The sequence below is a fragment of the Melospiza georgiana genome, chromosome 12, assembly GCF_028018845.1.
Source record: "Melospiza georgiana isolate bMelGeo1 chromosome 12, bMelGeo1.pri, whole genome shotgun sequence".
Classification (NCBI taxonomy): Eukaryota; Metazoa; Chordata; class Aves; order Passeriformes; family Passerellidae; genus Melospiza; species Melospiza georgiana.
This window is the reverse complement of record NC_080441.1, coordinates 7,513,336-7,533,943: the sequence shown is the minus strand read 5'-3', so window position 1 is coordinate 7,533,943 and position 20,608 is coordinate 7,513,336. Positions and strand designations below refer to the sequence as shown.

Here is a 20,608-nt window from a genome sequence, read left to right as displayed (position 1 = left end):
CTTAGTGCCTCTTTCACATAAATAGCCTCCCTGCCCTTCACAATAAATCCCCGACCCTGGCATTACGTGACAGCACATTTGGTTACACAGCAATGTGTTTGAAGGTGCTGCCAAAATTACTAGTTGTACTAGGACCTCACAGATCCTCCTAAGTTATGACCACTGAAGCATCACAGACAGACAAAAATGTTTCACAAAAAATCTGCAAGGTTTCTTGTCTGAGAGAAGTTGTTGAATAATACAGCAAGGGGCATAGCTCACGTACCAATGTGCAATCAGACTGAGTGTGGGGAAAGGTGAGACATCAGCAGGGCAAGATAAAGTACATAACACAAAACAATGTGTTTTGAAATTACACCCTTCTCTGCTATCTTCCTGTGTTATAATTTACACCTGCAGGGGCCTCTGAATTCAGGTCCTCAGCCCTTATCTCCTGCAGAGTCTCTGCTTAGGCTTTGAAAGACATTTACAACTCCTCCACTGTTAAGTCCCAGCATGTCCAGCCAACTGGGGAGGGAGAGATGTCTTCCCAACACCACACACTCTCCACTCCCACCAGTGTAATGCTTAAAGTTTTCTGTAAAAGCTCAATAAGCCCATCTATTATCTCCAAAACATCTTCCACCCAACAGAATTTAAGAGCAGACCATCTACTTGGCTTTTTGGGGTTTTTTTAAGCATGGCAGATCACATACGAAAAACAATCCTAACCCTGCTCTAAAACCCACTGATACCAGAGGAGTGAGTTTTCCCAGATTTCCATTTGGGATGGATTTAGGAAAAGGCCCTGCAAAAGCGTCTGCTCTGGCAGAGAGCAGCAGCCCTGTGCTAGCAAAGCTGCAAGTTCAACTCTGTACTGTGCTGCATCAGGTCATTTTAGCAGAGAGCAACAGCTGGGAGCACATGTCCTGTTCATGCCTGTCAGCAGTATTGTATCAGATGTCCAAATACCTCCAGTTTATCCGTACGCATCAGTTTCTGCCCAGCAGAGCCTCCCGGTACTGTAACAGTAGGATTTCCAGAAACCAGGACAGGAGTATTTGGTAAAAGCTCTGCAGGAACTAAGCCCATCCCAGGAGAAACATGACTCAGGTAGGGACTAAAAGCCATTGTGGGGCTTGTTGCAAGCGATGGAGTCACAGGAAACGTTGTCTGTGTACAGAAAGAAGAAAAACAAAGTATTAGTTAAAAAGCTCTGTCTTGGATTTCCCATCAAAGCCTTGCATCACACTTCAATCCTTTTAGACAATTTGATTAGTCACATCAAAATGCTGTGCTCTCCAATCTATTCATTTATTGCCATTTATTTGCCATCCATTCGCTTCTCCTGACTCACAGATTTGTGACTCATCCTGAATACAAGGCATCTTTATTTGTCAGATCAAAGCATATTGATGATCTTTATAGTTTAATGACACAATTAAGGATTTCATGCCAGCAATTAGGGCAGGCCCAAATTAAACAGACTTCTCATTCCCAAATACACATCTCAGTTTCCTTATGCCTACATCGCAATGCTGTAGAGAGAGACTCCAAGGTACACTGCAGCTTCAGGACCTGGAAGCAGGTAACCCCATTAGCTGCACTGCTATAGTAACCCCATTAGCAGGTAACCCCATTAGCTGCACTGCTGCACCACCATCAGCCTGCCCTGAGCTCCATGTTGGCATGGCCAGTGGGCCTCAGTGGGCACCATTCAGTCAGGTGAGGTAGCTCTGCTGCAGTACACTCAGTTGATCTGCCATGCTGCACATCTGGGGTTGGTTTCAGAGTGCCAACAGAGTCCAGGCAAAAGCCATTTTGGAGAAGCCTGTGCTCCATGTGAACAGCACCAAGAGGACACCAAACTCATTAATACCACAACATGATTATGTCACAACAGATGAGATGGCTCAGGTGGACTAGTGTGAGGTCCAAAACCCTACCTGTGCTACAAGGAGCCATGTTCTCTTTGGGACAGAACAACAGGCCATGAAGATCTCAACCACTTCAGTATCCTCCATTCTGTTAGGCAGGTCCTCTGAGTGCAGCAGAGCTTCAGTGCTGAGGGCCAGAAGCTCTGCCCTGACCTGAGCTGATCCAGCAGTGCTCATGTGGAAAAGGAGCTGCTGTGCTGGCAGGCAGGTGAGCACAAAGCTCCTAAGCAGATGCTCAATTTAAAGTCTGGGACTAGCCCCTGTAGCCAGGGAGGTTTTAAAGCACCACATCCAAAGTATTCTTGGGAATGAAACCAATTCCAGCTTGATGAAAATCTCCACTTGACCTCACTGAAAATGGCAGCATGCATAGCAGCACTCCTGCTCCTGTAGCAGGGGCTTGATAACCCCCCAGGGAATGCAGCCTGAAAACTGGACCATTTTTATTTTCCCTCCTGTTACCTGCTCCACTGTGAACTCTGAGTTCCAGTTAAAGCTGCTCATATTGGCAGGTGTCTATGACACCATCCTCTATTTGGCAATAAATACAAGTGTGCTTACACAATTGCCTGGGGCAGTTTTATGGCCACACACATAATTCCCTCCTTTCTTTTATTTTGGTACTTTTAGTCCTGTGAACTTCTAAAAGAAACCACATATGGACAGTGTGTTCCTCAACAGCACCTTCACCTTGGTACTTCCATACTTTGCTTGTTGCAATGTGGAAGAAGTTTACCCACAGTAACACCACAGTAACTCCCTAAGGTCAGTGACAGCCAGCAGCTCCCCAGCCCATGGGAAAGGGAATCATTGACAGAATATATCCCATTTTCTCCTGCTCACTGAGGAGACACAGCTTCCTCATCAATGGTGCTGGATACTTTAGGTGTAGCAGAACCAAATAATTCTTTTTCTGGAAGGGAATTCCAATTTTCCTTCTTGTGAGCCTTAGTCAAGCACTGCTTCAGCTGTTGGGAGACTTCAACCACTAAAGCCAGAGATCCTCCAATCCACAGCCTTTTATTAAATAATTTTCTTGTCTCTTTCAATTCTCTGGTGGCTCCCAGATATTTTGCATCTTTTGCTGCTAAAAAGGCTCTTTAGGATTTTCAAATCTGTGACTCCCTGAACACTTTAGTGAGGAAGCAGCATCCATTAAGCTGTTTTCTTTTATGCAAGTACCAGAAATTACAGTGGTATCTACTGAACTTCCATCACCATTTGCACCATAAATTCTGTTTTAAGGAGCTTCTCCTGCCTGGCCAGTCTGCACAGGTTATAGTGGGGCCTGACATATTGTCAGCATTTGTTTTATGTACCCATAGTAACCCAAACCTTGCAGTACATGTGGCTTGCACAAATGTGTGGGCAAACCTACCCTATGTTTTTCAGCACCTAATACAGCAGAAGTATCCTGACTGAGCAGGTGTGGCACAAACACTGCTCCAAAATGCCAGGACATCCTTTAAAGCAAGCTTCTCCTGCTTGGCTGGGTTCAAACACAGCTAAGTGTGGAACTTGCTGGTTTCTGAGACAAAGGGAAGATGTTCCTCCCATCGCTGAAGGAAGGATTTGTGCAGACTGGGAATGCTGGGGGCTTGCAACACCTCACACTGAGTGAATTCACCTGAAACATTCCCTAAGAGATAGTATACCAGCCTCTTCACCAAAGCTGCTACAAAGGTGGAAGCAGGACCTGCTCACCAAAACACAATCCCCAACTCCCTCAAAAGCAGTCCCTCTTCTCACTGGGAGCAATCAGCAAGGGCTAATGGATCCAAACCCAAGCTGAAGTGAGTGGAGGAAAGATGTGCACAAGGAACAACTGATTTGCAGGGATAACATCAGTGATCTCTTGATCACTGAGTAGCACGATCCACTTGTGGTCCTGGAGACCCACAGAGGGGATGCTCGTAGGAGCAGGAGGAGTTTTTATTGCTGCTGCTGTTTGTTCACCCCTTTCTGTGCCCTGACATCTGCTGCTGCCTCCCCAAGGCTTCCCAAGGCTCCTTCTGCCTGCCTGCACTGAGTGCCTGCTCCCCTGATGGGAAGTGCCAGTTGTGCTCCACACCCTGCCCGCAGGCTGGGGCTGCACTCGCAGCCAAGCGGGTGCACAGCCAGGGAACAAGCAGACCTCACTCAACAGATTCAACCTACAAGAGCTGGGGTTTTAAGTCTGGAGTGTGTGAAGCACTCTGAGAACTGTGCCTTTGTGAGCTGGCACCAGGGAGCTCTGTATTTATTGTGGCTGATGAGGGGAAAAGATGGGCTGTGCTCACTGCCAGACCCGGCTGCCTGTCTTGGATTGGGAAATCCAGTCTGGCTCATGCATCAGCACCAGTAATAGGGATGCTGCCAGCCAATGCTTCCCTCTACGTCTGTGCAGGTCCCCCATGTCCTCAGGGAATGTGAGCAAATTTCCTCCTTGCAGCCAGAACCCAAATGTAATTTTCACTCCAAACAGCACTGCCCTCCTCAACGTGCCTCCTGTCCACCTCCTGTGACAGCTTTTGGCTGGGATACAGTTAATTTTCTCCACAGTAGCTGGTATAGGGCTGTGCTTTGGATTTGTACTGGAAACAGTGTAGATAATTCAGGGATGCTTTTGCTGTTTCTGAGCAATGCTTACACAGGGCCAAAGGTTTTTCTGCCTCTCATCCCACCCAACCAGTGAGGCAACCATGGGGGGCAGCACAAGGAGTCAGGAGGGGACAGAGGACAGCTGACCCCAACTGACCCAAGGGATATCCCAGATCAAATGGCATCATGGTCCTGATATAAAACTGGGAGGAAGAGGAAGGGAGGGACAGGGGACCTGACAGAGCAATGTTATGGCTGTACACTAAAAAAATCATACTGTCAATTTAATTGCTGATATGCTCTAGGGCAAAACAGAGGGATAGAAAGTATCAGAACTTACTCCTGCTGCCCTCCTTCAAGCTCTTGCTAATTCAGGAAATACAGAGACAGGTTTGCTAATTCCTTGCAAATTAGCTTTTACAAATCATAGCACAGAGACACTACCAGTAACTCCTGTGCAGAGGGAAACAGGTTACAGCACAGCAGCAAAGGGTTCAGGCTGGTAGCAGCTCACAAGACTGGTTTACTGAGTATTAAAATGCTTGTAAGAATAGTAATAATTTTAAAAAGCTGAAATGGCTGTTGTGAGAACACATCTCAGGGTGAGGGTTGCCAAGGACTTGGACAGCTCTGAGCTTCTCACAGACCTCAAGCATGGAAGCTGTTGGGTTGAAGGTGTGAGCAGAGAGAAGGAACCGTCCCAGGGAGGGGCATTTGTCACCACTGGTGACAGCAGAACCTGGACCAGCTGATTTTGTTAACAATCTAGGAGTTGCATTCGATTTGGCTAGCAGAAATTGTGCTAAAGCTAGAGAAAAAACACAGAGTGGGTGTGAAGAGGAAGGCAGAAGAGCGGTTGGTGTTTTGTCAAACACAAGCACTGTCTCAGCCAGGAAGTGTTGATTCTGAGTTACCTCAGACCCTAAAAAAGGGAAAGCCTGAAAATGAAAGGCCCACTGTAAATACAGAGGTGTTGATAGCCTGAAGGAGGGGAGACAGGTCACTGCTAAGCAGCTATATATGGAAAGCACACAAAAAACAATGGTAGCTTACGGTCTGGTGTTAGAAACTGAAGATAAAGATCTCGTACTGACATGACTGAAAACCTTGATATTAAAAACATACTTGATGCTGTCAGAAAACCCAAAAATCTGCCTTCCCCCCAGTGTAACTTCATGGGGCTGGCTGGCTGCAAAACCACCCTCCAACATGAAGGCTGAGCATGCTGGAGTGAATCCAATGGGCCAAAGCATCCAGCTATCTACCACCACAGATGCTCACTTCCCCAACCAGACTGCAAAGACACACTTCTAGCTCAAAGAATATCTCATTTGTGGGCTGTTGTAGTGTAAAAGACAGGTGTTAACACCCCACAGCACTGTCTCTTGGCAGATACCAGCTCCTGGGTGGGCCAGGATACCTGCATTTATTCATTCCTAGCCTATCTTTGACTAGAGTTGAGATACAAATCAGGTTTTTGCTGCATGGAAAAAATGCCTGTGCAAAGCACCTATTGAAATCAGCTCCAGCACTTGCTCCAAGCATCACTGGCCAAGCAAGTTGCTCACCCTCTGCTTTAACCACTCCAACAGCACCAAGGAGTGGCAGCACGATCCTGCTGCCCCAGGAGGGGACCAAGGGCTGGGTTAAAGTCTGGGCTGTCTTCAGGGGCATGGGTGACTCAGAACTATCAAGATAGTCCTGTCTACAAAGGCCTTGGCATGAAGAAAAGACAAAGAGCCAGAAAACAAAGAGAGGAAACAGCTTCCCTAGGCAGCAGCAGAGGCAGCTGCAGGGCAGGAGTGGTGGCAGGTGTGTCACCACTGCCATGCTCCATCAACAGCTTGTTCAGGCAAACCAGTGCCCTGCTCCACCATGTCACCAGGACCCTGGGCTGAAGCACCTCCATGGTCAGCTCCAAAGTCTGCCCCACACAGCTGCAAAGGGATAAAGCAGGATGGAGAGGGTGGGCACTAGGCAGAAGGTGCAGCACTGGCACACACAGGACACAAAGTGACCATATCTGAGAAACCAGACATAAACAACATTGACCAAAGCAGCTCTTCCTATCAATGCCAGAGCCCAGCTCACAGACAGACACCATTTCAGGAAGCCTGGTGAAAAACTGCTCTCTCAAGTGCTGGTTTGGTTTAGATTTGGTGGGGGTTTTTTGGTGGTGTTTTCTTTTTTTTAACTCAGTAGCTTTTCTGGTGAAACTGCACTTTAAAATGTCTAAGCATTCAGCTGCTGTTTGGAGCTATTAAGTGTGCTGTTTCAAATCTCATCTCTGGCAAGCATCCCAATTAAGCAGGCATCCTGTTGATCAGCTTTCTGATCACATGGGATTTCTGCTGCTGCATCACATACAATACCTTCTGCTTCGGCGAATTTCATGTGTACCCAGAAGGAGGCCCCACCCTTCTCATTTAGAGAGAAAAAAATTCTCAAAGCCAGTTCCCACTGACAGCATCTTCGGGAAATCAAAGGCAGTTGAAAGAGCAATGTCTTGTCTGTCCTGAAATTGGTGTGGAGCAAGTTGGGCAGCAGGAATCAGACCAAGAGCTTGTTTAGTCTGAGTAAAGTGTGGGAAAGCATGAAGGCAGCAGTCACTGCAGAACAAATTTTTATTTTTCTTCTTTGCCCATGTCTCCCTCATGGCACAATTTAGAAACCAGGGGCCTTTCTCATCAGATAAGGTTACTTCTGAAATGAGAGCACCAACTAGACAAACCAACATATTCAGTCTCAGAGGCAATTTAAAAGGCAGGCGTAAAATTCAGGAGCATACTGGACCTGCAAGATTGCAAAGTGGGAAGATGGGAACTTTCCAAAAAGGAAATCCCAAAGATGCTTTGAATAGCCAGCCAGAGAACATCCACTGTGAATTCCTCACAGAAGAGGAAGGGTTTGCTTTTGGTACAGGGTTTGGAAACCAATGTCACTATTTTGAGGGAATTCAGGATTCCTTCTGATTTGGACACACTTTCAAAGCTCCACAAAAAAGAAGTGCAAGACTGCAGCAGATAAGAGTCTAAGGTACAGCACAAGTAAAGACCCTCTCCGTGGCCACTTTCCATCTTCAAAATGGGAAGAATAAACAGCATTTTATTAGCTTATAGGGCAGGATAAAGCTACTAGCAGACACACAAGATGATCAGAGCAATGGTAAGCATGGAAAACCCCCCCAAAACACAGGAGGAATATGCCAGACTGAGGAAATAGCCCAGCTGGGTGGCAGACCACCATCATGAAGGGACACTGACCAGCTTTCCCTGCTGAACCAGGGAAACCTCCATCACAAGTTCTTACATCAAACATCACAACAGCCTCTAATGAGGAGGAATCCTTCACTGTTCTCTGGTGACAATAAACCAGAAACACCTGAGCTTTTCAGCTGGGGTGACAGATGCTGTGTCCCACGTGGGCAGAGAGGCCAGGCACTGTAGGTGGGACACCAGGAGGCCAAGTTCAGGCTGGTTCACAGACTTGACCCCTTCAGGCTAGAAGAGCTTGCCCAAAGGATCTGGCCAGTCCTTCCATGTGGCAGAGCACAGGGAGCCTCACCCAGCTACAGCAGTGTACACTGCCCCAGGAAAGACACTCAGTCCCAGCTTCAAACTGAGAACTCCTAATTAACTCTCAGTGCAGCTTATTCACATCAGCCTTGAAGAGCTACTTCAAGACCTCTGACAGCTCTGAAAATAGACATTGTGACAGACTAAAACTCAGCTGACAAGTGTCATCCCCTCCCAGATACACCAACCAGCAGACACAAGCCATTCTCTCCCTGGCGTAACAGGGCTCTCCAGCCTGAAACCTGTTTTAACTGACAGGCAAAAGCAGGGACAGGCAGTGAAGGCTTCTCTGAACTACCTGCTCTGCAAACATCCATCTCCCACAGGCTCCCCTTCCTACCTGAAAAGAAGCAAATCCTTCCTGCTCTAACTCTAAATCAGCATTACTGTGAGAAACGAGTGACAGGGCTGTGACATTAGTACAACTCTCTGCTGGGACAACTGCAGTGAAATGGTCCCACTCCCAGACATTAAAAAGGATTAAAGGCTAGGTAGGATTCCTCTTCCCTAGTTTTAGTCCAACAGTGCCACACAGCTAGTCCAAGGGAGTCAGCATCGTCCAAAACAACAATCCAAAACAGGATCCACTGGAATTGAGCCACTCAGAACTCCTGGGATGTACATCAATCAGCTGGTCAAAGAAGCACCTGTGGCAAGACCCTTCCACCTGAAGCCCTGAATCTCACAACTCCTCAGTTATCAGAGGAAAAGAGAGACACAGCTTTCAAGGAGATGCAAAAGTAGCATCAGACACCCCTCTGGAAGATCCTGCCCAGTTCTGTGCAGCACAGACAATGGCCTGAGCTCAGGCACAGGGCTGGGACCTCTGTGAACAAACAGGGAGGGACAGGGAGCAGTATGAGCCTGATGGTCCAGGGCTGTAACTCCCAATTGGCTGTAGGGACAGGGAGCAGTGTAAGCCCAATGTCCCAGGGCTGTAACTCACAACTGGCTGCAGGGACAGGGAGCAGGGCTGTGACTCCCAAATGCTGTAGGGACAGGGAGCAGGGCTGTGACTCCCAATTGGCTGCAGGGACAGGGAGCAGTGTAAGCCAAATGTCCCAAGTCTGTAACTCCCAATTGGCTGTAGGGCCAGGGAGCAGGGCTGTGACTCCCAATTGGCTGTAGGGCCAGGGAGCAGGGCTGTGACTCCCAATTGCTGCAGGGACAGGGAGCAGGGCTGTGACTCACAATTGGCTGTAGCTGTGCGCCCGGGAGCATGAACTGCATCTGCTGAGCAAACATGGCTGCGGCCGTCTTCTGCTGGATCAGGTTGTTGCGTCCATTTATTTCAAGTTGTGTTTTTAAATGTGGGGGAGGGTGGAGATATTTGCAGTTCTCTCGGGTACACCGGCCCTAAAAAACATAATGGAACAGCATTTCAGTGAATGTAACACCCAGGGCAGCCAGAGAAATTTAATTAAGGATTGTTTGGGTTACTGGAACAACACAATCATCGAGGCGGAGGCGGCTTGGTAGCTACTGTGCCTCTTTTGTGATTTTTCTATAGTAGGTGAAGAGAAGAGCAACATGACTTCTCCTGCAGTAACACTAACTGAGTACTATCAAGCTAAACCAAAAAGTCAGGCTTCCTGATGTTAAAATGATTGTTGTAAGAAAAAATCCCAAACAATCTAACACAAACACCAAGACTTTCAGAAACTAGTGGCAACAGTTCCAGAAACAACAACAAAAATTCCCTGTTTCCTTGCGTGGGTTGCTTTTCCTCTCCTTCCCAACACCAGACCACTTAATTGGCCCTGACAACCACACAGAAGAAACAAAACTGTCTCTACCACTTCCCCAGCTGCACTGGATAAAACTTTAAGAGGACAGCTCTGTAAGGCACCTCTGATCCACAACAGGCAGGTACCCCAAAATGCTGAATGATTTTCCCCCTTCACACTTTCATTTGTCAAAAGTGAAGTGTGTTGCATCACTGACTCATTCCCTCCTGCAATAAACATGTGGCTCCTAAAAGTCAAGAGATCACTGATGTTATCCCTGCAAATCAACTGACATCATCACTTCAAAAACATGTATAAACTCTTAATTTAATAGTGTTTGCAAGTAGACATAAGAAGACAAATATCACTAAATAAGAAAGTTAGTAACAAATGTTGTCATTAAGACAAACAGTTCTTGAAAAATAAGGTTTTCTCTCTCCTCTCCTTTCTTTTTGAATTTCTTCCTCGAGAAACAAGAGGCATACAGAAAACATGAAATACTTAATCTAACTTTATGCAAAAATTGTGACTTTTTTGAGGAACAAATTCCTTTGAGCTATTCAAAGCTTATTATAATAAGGCCAGACCTGGAGGCCACAGAGCTGTTCCATGACAGATAATTAATAACAGCTCCTATAGCCAGCAAAGGCACAGGACCATCCATTACCCAGCCTATCCCAGGCACAGTCATCAAGGGCTGGACACAGAGTTCTCAGTCTCAGTGTAATTAAATTTGCTTCCCAAAAGGGGCACATCAGATGACCCCATGTACCTGCCCCTGTCAGCAGAGCTGTAACCCCATAACCAGGTCCACAAGGACACAGCTGTTACACACCACTCACCCAAGGCTCAGGTGGAAACTCCTGGGATCAGCCCCTGATGCATCCAGGATTCTCCCCTGGGGATTCTTTAAGGCTTTTGCAAACATTCAGGTGAAATCACCGGACAATCCAAGTACCACTGCAAAAAGCCAACACCATAAGCCACTGAGGGGCTGGGTTTGAATCCCCAGCCAGGCTCCCCAGCATGCCAGGCTGCTGTAGAGCAGCCTGACACTTCCAAGCTTTACTCCACCTCCCTTCCTGGTGGGGTAACAGCTTCACTGGAGAGAGGGCTGCAGAGCTTGACTGCAGCTTAAAAGGGGCTGTTTGACATGTGCCATGGGAACAGGCTCCTCTCTTATCTGCTCCAGGGAAATCAGAGTTAAACAAAGGGCAAATAATTAAATGCAAGAAGTGATGGGCTAAAGCCAGAGGGACAGGAAAAAGAACTACTTCCAAACTTTAGCAGCCTGGCTTGCTGGAATGAAACTCTGCCCTGCTCCTAAAAGAGCCCAGTGGCTCCCACAACCCAACTCAAAAGGAAAGAGGCTTTTTAATGCTATTGTTTTGGCTTCTCAGCAATCCAACAGCCCCAGATCCCCAGCAGTGAGTTAATTGCTCACAGGCCCTGAGGACACGAATCTTCATCACCAGACACTTTCTCACATCTGTGAGAAGCAGGGTAAAATGGCTCCACTGCAGCTGGCTGGTGCTCAGACACCCAGTTCCACTACAAAGGAAATAACTCCACTAACCTGCAAGGAGAACACCGGGCAGGTTTGGGTCATCCTTCTCATGCTGCACTGGACCAGGCCTCTCTACAGCCTTTGCCATCACCTGGGACCCAGCAGGAGCCCAGGGTTCAGTCCCAGAGCATTTCTGAGTGTCCCACCTGCACAGCTCCTGCAGGGCTGCTGCTGACCAGGAGCAGACCCCACGGAACCACAGGCTGCCCATGGCCAGGAGCAGCTCCAGCCTCAGAAACTCCTCCTGACTGTAACTTGGCACAAGTGCTTTGGGTTGGGGAAACACTTATTGCTACCAAATTTGGAATAAATCTGTGTAGATGTTTCTACACTGCAGGAATGGAGAAGATGAAAAAAAGAACTACTATTTTGTGTAAACAATACCTACACAGTTGACTTCAACTTGAGAATGACTCTGCTATTTCAACTGAAATTATGAATATCATTGATACCAGCAACCCCAGCTTGGTGTGAAGCTTTGTTCTATTTTTTTTCCCTCAAAGCAGTTTGCTTAATTCCAACAGGGGGTTCTACAAACAGAGTATTTTTACTACCAATAAAAAACCACCATACAGCACGAGGCGTTGGTCTTGCAGACAGAGCCTGTAAGCTGAAACCAGTGCCCACACAGTGCTACTGGTTTCAAGGACAGGCATTTGTAAGAAACAGAGCTGTGCAGGTGCTGCTGCAGAGCAAAGGCTGTGAAATGCTGTCAGGCAGGCCTTTGAGGGCTCAGACTAAATAAATCACTGCTACACTCAGAGTCAAACCCATGCCTTTGGTCTAACTCCTCCTCACCAACATTTTGATCCTGGGCACCACCAACCACTGTGTTTCACTGGGCCATACTGGAAGCCACACTGAGTTGAGCTCCCCTCTACAGCACCACAGTAAGTTCTTCATCTCTCAGACAATGAATTTTAGGAAGTGGTGGTGTGACAGTGACACAAAATGTTCCCAGTTTAGACATCTTGCTCTGTAAGAACTTTCAAGATGCTTGCTCAGTAGTGATGGGCACCACCAGTACCCCCTGAACTCCAACACTGGTAGGGGTGAGCCCTTCTTCTACCCTTCCATCACAACACCCAGTCCTTGGTACTTCCCAGAAACACACACAGTCTTCAAGACCAATTTCAGCTCTACAAAAGCTGCCAGAAGAACAGAGGAGATGCCATTTTTAACTCCTCAGTACCAGCTGCAACACAGCAGGGAAAGCAACAGGGAACTGGTAGCAAATCTGCTGTGTGGATACTGGGCTGGGGATAAATAAGGACAACTCCATTTTATACCTGAGTGGCCTAGGAATACAACATGAGAAAATACAACAAGGAGTTAGGCCTCCAATTTTAGAGCATATTTATGCTACAAGGCACAGCTTTCCTGCAGGGATTAGCTGTGGCTCCAGCAGATCAAAAGCTCAGCACAGGGTACAGGACAGTTCCAGAGCTGTGCACAGAAGACCAACTGAGGCATTCTCCAAGCTGAGTGTTGCACCAAAAAGCACCATTACAGCACCTGGAGTGGCCACTGCACATGTTGGCAGGGGGCTGGTGCTCAAAAACTGATCTGTGCTGGCAAGCAGCACACAGAGCCTGCTGGCACCAGTGCACCATCCTCCTGTAACTGGAAATTTGAAATTTGCTGCTGTCAATTTAGGCTCAGTATTGAGTCCAGGACAGGCACATTCCCACCCTGTCCTGGCACCCAGGGCTGCAGCCAGGGAATCACCACCCAGTAACAGACTGCTGCTGGCCTTGGCAACACGCTAAATATAGCTCTGTCTTCTGGCTCCTCACAAAATGGAAGGAGTCTGAAGGACCACGTTCATCTGCTTCTTTGCCAACTACAACCAGGAGGGAAAAGCATATGGACTGCACTTTTCCAAGGCTTGAAAAATGGATATTAAAAATAAATCATTAAAGGATTTTATAAGAGTATCTTCTCCCCATTTCTTCCCACACACTCCCCCACCCTTACAGTAGGCTGCTGGCATGTGATTGACTCTGTGTTGCCAACTTAAGTCATGCTGTGATGGCGTATACTGTAAATGGCTGGCATCTGACACCAGCTAACGTGACAGCAGCTTGCACTGCAACAAAGCCAGCTGTTTGGAGTGCAGCACTGAAGGCAGCACACTGAAACCCAGTAAAAAACCTCCATTATACCTGGTTGTGTGGAGTTTGCCCCTTGTCATCTGCATCCTAGCTCAGCGGGATGCAAGTAAGAGCATTCTGGGTACTGCACCAGGATGGATGAACCTTCCCTAAGCATGTTGCACAAATTCTCTCCTCCCTGGCTGCTGAAGTGAGTGGAACTGTGCTGCAGAAACAAGGCTCCCAGCACAAGCCCCAAGGCTTGCTCACATGTGCACCAGTAATGCAGTTTGTTACGGTCTCTTTAATCCCGGACACCAGTGAGGGGTTCCAGACACACATTTCTGGTTTTAATGACTGCACACTACATCCCATCAATCACGAGCAGTTCTCATGTGAAAATCTTCAAGCTAATGCGGCTTTTCACACACTGGAGGCTGCAGTAGGTTGGTGCCCTGACTGTGCAGTCTTTTCCACAGATACTGATGACATGTGCAATGACTGACAGCAAAAAGAATGAAAAGAGACCAGGCAGGAAAGGATTTCCATGTTTTGCACAAAACCAGGCACCAAAACACAGCTTGTCTACATAACTTCTCTCCGCATGAAGCAGCAGATTTCCACCTCCCCAAGAGGAACTCAGTGGGGAGGCACATTCAGAGATGTGCTGGCCCTGCTTACTCAGTGCCTGTCGCTCCAGTGCTGAGGCATGAAACGCTCCCTGCTTTCCATCCCACTCACCACATGCACACAGAGGCTCTCCTGGCCATGCATGGATCCTTGCCCCTGCCACAGCCTTGCATGGCTTTCTCACACACAATACAACCCCAACCACCAGGGTGTCTGCTCCACATTTGCAGGGCAGGCTGCAAATTCATGCCATAGAGCATGAATTGTCCTGTAACAGTGAGGCAAAAAGTGGGGAGCTCAGGGTTGCATCCCCATGTCCATGCAGCACAACTAAGAACATCTACTGAGCAGCACGTGCTGCTTTAGGTCTACCCCTACTGCCCCCTGCTCTGTAAGAAAAGAGAGATCCTGGAAGGCAGAGTTGGTACCTGGTGCCCAAGCTCTAAGTCCTCCACCCATCCTATAAGGACTTGCAGTTTTGAAGTTACCCTTCCAGGACAGCAAACCACCAGTGCACCACCTCTACTCAACTGCTCACTGCAGTTTGTCCCTAAGCAATCTGCTCCAGGGCTGAGCAAGTGGAATGCTGGCTGCATTGAGTGGCTCATCCTGCCACCTCCAATGCTGTACCACGCTCCTCTTTCCACAGCTGTCCATCTCACTGCTGGATCAAACACCTTCCACTGGCAAACATCAAATAGCATGGAAATAACATGTTTTCAACTGGAAAACAAAGGAGGCTGGAGCTGACAAGTCAGTCTGATCATTAGTGAGTGTTATGTCTCAGATGGGTGTTCATGCAGCCCAGCTGTCACTCACTGCAGTTCAAAGTCAGCCCTGAACACACCTTTATCTGCAAGTCCTTTCTACAGGCTAATGGAATTTCAGAAATTATGCTGCCAACTGAGTCAGTGAGAACTGCAACCTCCCAACCTCCCTTGAACACTGACCCTGGCCCAATACAGCAGGTAACTTCTGCTGAAGAGCAATGCTTTCCTCCTAGCAGTACTGGAGCAGCTCACTTTCACAGAGCAGTTTAAAAGTGAAATTATGTAGAAAGCACTCCTTGAATATGTTCTCATGGAAGGCTGTCAGACCCCCCTACAAACATCCTAAAATCCAGGTCTCAAAGGATATAGTGAAGTGATACATCTCCCAATTGCCCACACAGAACACCTATTTGCTTTGTTCCCATTACCTGTGAATTTCCCAGACACAGGACTCCAACACATCAGTCTCCTCACAGCTGATTTCCACCTGCAGTTTTGCTCCACTTGCAACAGAAACTTAAAACTTCTGGTTTAGGCCAGAATAGGAATTATTCCTTTCCTCCTTGAGGAAGGGCCCATACTTAAAGGCTGCTGTCACATCTACCCCCCCTTCCTTACTCTCAGCTCCAGACTATGCAAACCATCCTCTTCCAACTCTCCCTGCACAGTCTCCAAGCTTTTCCTGAGGCTACTCCCCCAGTCCCTGCTGCTGTGGGCACCTGCACTGTGCTCCACCTAACCCCTGACCAGTGCTATGCAGGTACACAGATTTTTTCACAAGTCCTGCAGGTGACACTGCTGCTTTTACATCCCTGCATGGCATTTTCTTTCCTACTAACAATGTAACACTCTTTGATTCACTCTCAACAAGCCTTTCCCAGAACTACTCCAGACCCAGCTATGCTGCTCCCTGTATGAGGCAGCTGATTCACACCAACTCTGTATTTCATACTGCTTTTATTGAACTCACCTTTTTATGGATTACTTTTCCAACCTGTCAAGACTATCTGCAACTCCACACCTGGTTCTCTAAAGAGTGTCTGTAGTTCCTCCCAGCTCAAAGCACTCTACCAATTTAACAAGCATACTCTCTCTAGTCCATCATTCAAGCCATCAGAACAAAACAAAACTGAACAGTCCTGCCAAGCACATCCTTCCAGACTACCACTGAACTCAGTTTTCCAAGCTGTTGTGGACAGTCACATAAAAATTCATCCTGTCTTTGTTCCCTGTCTTGTTTGGAAGTGGATTTGTGCTGCATCAAAGACTCCTAAACCTAACACCAGCACTTCATTCTCCCTCTCTGAAATAACCCATCACAAAGGCTTTCCAGTTCTACTGCTTTTTCTGCTCCTTTTGGGACAGATGTTGGGATTCTGGATAGTCTGTGCTCTGCATCCCTCCTACACCAGCAGCCCTGCTTAGACAGTACTGGGTACAAAGGAGCTGGTGGTCCAAAGTTACTTGTAACAGCAATAAAAAATACAGCACAGCTGGCTGCTGACATTTTTCAAATGCAGGTGTAACACCCATTTACAGAGAGCCCAGAGACTGCTGTTATGGTGAGGATCCTGCTGTGAACAGATCATAGCTGGAAAGAAAAAGCAGAATGTGTCTTCTAGTTAGCATTACCAGATGACAATCAGCCTCCAAGGCAAGGGAAGCAACAAAGACTTCCTACCATACAGAAGTTTCAATTTCAATGTGTGTGAATAAAAATGCTAGAGTTAAGGTTAATCTGGTGGTTTCCAGCTATGGATGATACAGACCCTGTGAAATTCATGTTCTAGCCAAGAAAGAGTACAGTTCATGAATACAGAATTTGCTGGAAATAGAATTCAACAGCCCATAAAAAGCACAAACCACAGTTTTACAGTATCTCTAGGGTGAGTTTTGCCTAACTTTGAAATTCCCACCTCTGAGTATAAAGAGCCACGTCTCCAAGCCTGCACAGGGAAAAAAGAAAAATAGAAGAAAAATGCTAAAAACTGCCCAGGTGTTATTTTGGCCCAGCTCAGCTCCCCTGCAGCCACTGGAGAATGGTTTGCAGATTTTGTGCTGTTCTGAACGATGCTCTGAGCTGCAGCAGCAGCATGTCAGCTCTGACCCAGGGCTGCTGAGGTGAACAGGGACATGTCTTTTGTCAGGGTACAGAGGACAAGAGTCAGACCTGCCTTTCCACACAGCTTCAGTGGAAAAACCAGAATAGTTATCACAAGCTCCCAGGGCTACCAATGTTCCCAGCACTCTCAAGGCAGCCCCAGAGCTTGTCACTAAAACAGCAACTGAATTTTGTGGCTTCAATGGATGTTAGGTCAAGCCCTTTCTGAGCAAGCCTAGACTTGATCTTGACTGAAATGAATGAACCTTGATGTTTTGCATGATTCCAAATGAAAGCAGGTGACATTTGGCAGCTACAACAAGAGGTTTGGGTCCTTCTGAACTGAGAGCTCAAAGCAAAGCTCAGTGGCACATGCAAGTGCAAGGCAGCTTGAAAACCCTCAGAGCACACCAAGCAGGCATTCTGTGTTCACCCCACTGAAGGGAGGCTGGTGCACTTTGCACAGTCCCAGTCTACCCAGTTTTCCTCTCCCTACAGCCATGGGGCAGAGCCTTGGGAAGCCAATCAATGCTTGAGCTTAAAAAACCTAAAACATTATATCCCTCTGCAACTTTAAAAGAACAGTTCAGTGAAACACAATCACTTCACAGTCTAGGTAGGCTCTAGCTCTGTGTCCAGGGAGTTAGAAAAATGCACAAGGAATGAAAAGCAAACACAACAATCCCTGGCTCTAAGACACTGATGCTGCTCTTCAGCCTCCCCCTGTGACTGTTCTGCTGGGATATTTTTGCTTTGCAGGGAAGATGGAAAGAAGGACACACAAGGTAAAAAAATCCAGCATCATTTCTACAAAAGGTATTCAAGTCCAGAAATAAAGCTGCCAACAGGCAGCTGAGGAGACTGCTGAACAGACACTGCTAAAGACCTGTAACACTTCCATCTCTTTGTCAATCCAGCCTTTGTCTGTGACAGCCAACCTCTACCACAGACACAAACCAAGCTGTAGGAGCTGTGTTGTGGCTCCCCCACTGGCTCAGGGGGATGTGTTGTGCTTGAAGGCTCTCTCCCATCACAGGACTGGAAAGCTGCCCCTTGCCACCAACACACGATGATCAACCCTGTGGCACGTGGCCAAGCTGACAGGGCTGCAGTCATCTACTTACTGCAGAGTTGGACAGGTCACCACCTGAAGGCACATAAGGGACAGCAGCACTTTGCCCAAGCAGGGGACACACTTCCCATCAATGGCACAAACTGTTCAGGAGCTGAACAATTTCACCAGGATATTAAAAATGTACCCTGAGCACATCACAGTGGTCCCTCACACCAGGGTAAGAGAGTGATCAGGTGCAAATGCTGGGAACAAACAGATGCACAGCGTGGCCAAGCCCTACTGCACATGCCAGTCCTTTCAAACAGTCTGTATAAAAGTGCAAAGCACTTGGGCAGGGGGGTCTGCAAGATCAGATGTGCTCTGCAGGAACTCAAACACGCTTATCTGGGACTTGCTTTAAAATCTGCAGCCTCAAAATGCTTGTCAAGCTTGTTTTTGTTACACAGCTCAAACCAGAGCAGGAGACAAAAACAAAGCAGAAAGCAGCATTTCTATGTCCTCATCTCCCTTTCTGGTAGCACCTTAACTGGTGACAGCCACTCACAGCCATTGCCAATCACTTCAAACCACTGACCTCGGCAAGCAAACCCAGCTCCAGAAAGAAACGATGCCTTGTTACCACAGAGCTCAGTACTATCACCCTGACATTTAAAAATATATTTTAATTAGGAACAGGGGGGACATGCAACTACTGCATTCCAGTAGATTCTAAGCAGCCACAGGCACTAGCCTAAATTCCCAAATCCTTATTCACCTGGCAATTAGGGAAGCTGAGAGCTGCTGTGAGTGAAGTTTTGCACATTGCTGAATACAGCAATGTTCCACTGAGTTTCCCCAGGACAGCACAAAGAGGTCATGGCTGTCCTCCTGCTCTCACGCAGGATTTTCATTCCAAGCTGTTTGTTATACTTGAAGGTTCTTAAAAACTCAGAGCAGTTATTTTGTTGGGGAAAAGCCCTGTAGCTCCTTCATTATATTTTTACATCTTGACAACTCTTTCCAGCTCTGTTCCCCTGCCAAGCTCTCTTCTTTGAGGCCAATGGCACACTCTGTTATGCTCAATGAAAAAAGTGTATTGATTTTAATGTTTTTGGTTTGTGGAACATTTAGCTTGCTCCAAGCAATGGACAGTGTTTACCAAGCCCAAGAAATATATATTAAAATAGTATGGCACTGTCAAAGTATGTTTTTTGAGCTGTAGAGCCACAGAGCAGAAAAAAAATGTTTATCTGAGAGATTATAACAGCAATCTCACAAAAGACAGGAATAAAGACTTGATCAAGCTCTTTTCTTTTGTATCCACCAATATATTTTGTTTATGCTACATTTGTGAAACATATCAGTCTGTTACCACCACATATTTGAAATTAGGTTTAAACAGAGTAGAATTATCATCATTTAGAGTTCTGAACGGAGCATTTTTAATGTCTTCCAAGTATTATTCCACTACTCTCCCATGTTCAGGAATGTTAAAAGCACAATAAAATAGGCTTTTTAAATACAGTATCAAGAACAGGCTCTCTCCAAGACAAGTAAGACTTTACAGACCTGCCTGGTCACAGACCTGCTGAAGGAAATGAGAGATAACAATTACAAAAGAAGGCATTTAGTGTCCAGTAAAGAGAGCATGCTTAGGAGCATGTTTAGCCCTGGGATCACTGCAGGTACAGAGCAGGATGTGGAGGAGGTGACATCCACCAAAGTTAATATTCCTGTGGGTTTCAATGTGGGACTATTTCTAAGTAAAAATAAAAAAAAAATCAATTCTACCTGGAAGATAGAAACACTGGCAAGTCATTGATTTTTCTTCTATAATAAATTACAAAAAAAAGCCCACGCCAGCTCTCTGGAACAATACTGCACAAGTACTGTATTAAAAAAAAACACCACAAAACCCCAAAGAAAAACAAACTAAATTAAACTTCACATATGTCTTCTACCTTCCATCCCCAGGTGTGTCCCTACTGATTGCTATTACACCAGGCCAGCATTTGAAAACAGCAAGTGCAGTTTCTCTTGTCCCTTAAACCATCTTTTCATTGTAAATCCCATAATCCAATTCTGTAACTTTCACCAGCTGAATCTGTCAAGGTCATATGGAAAGTTGATGCTTCTGACCTTCCTCTACCTACAGTGTCTGTTGAATATTACAGTTGCAGCAGGCAAACCACACGTAGACAGAACCAGGCAAAGTACATCAAAGCCCAGGAGAATAAATGTTAAAGTAGTGTGTTCATGAATACAAATATTGGACATGTGACCACCTCTGGCAGCCTCATGGCTCAAGTTTACACAAGGGAAAAGGCAAATAGGGAAGAGCAGAGATTGATAACTAAATGTCTGACCCAAACCCTCCCTCCTGTCCTGCAGAGGGCAAAGTCATGCTCAGAAAACCTCATTCTCACTGTTTCAGAAAGCAAAATGAAATTGCAAATAAAAAGATATGGAGGTGGCCAGGTTTGGTTGGGTTTTTCTAAGAATTTGGCAGAATACATCCATTCCCCGAGCAGGAAAGGATGTGGCTGGGCTCTGCCACTCTGGCTTCCCACACTTCAGGTGGAAAAACCAAGATAT

At 46.7% G+C, this 20,608-nt stretch overlaps 1 protein-coding gene across 5 annotated transcripts in view; it reads right to left on the bottom strand.

Annotated features, from left to right (window-relative positions):
- Window positions 1-20,608, bottom strand: part of MBNL3 (muscleblind like splicing regulator 3) — a 91,718-nt gene that overhangs the window by 23,564 nt on the left and 47,546 nt on the right. For all 5 annotated transcript variants that reach the window (XR_009115159.1, XM_058032980.1, XM_058032983.1 and 2 more), the window contains exons 3-4: window positions 9,263-9,427; window positions 952-1,152 (exon numbers count right to left, since the gene is read on the bottom strand). Coding sequence is in view for 4 of the 5 variants with exons in the window: in XM_058032980.1 (XP_057888963.1) it covers window positions 952-1,152; window positions 9,263-9,427 (366 nt within the window). In the remaining variant the exon portion in view is untranslated. The remainder of the gene's footprint in view (window positions 1-951; window positions 1,153-9,262; window positions 9,428-20,608) is intronic.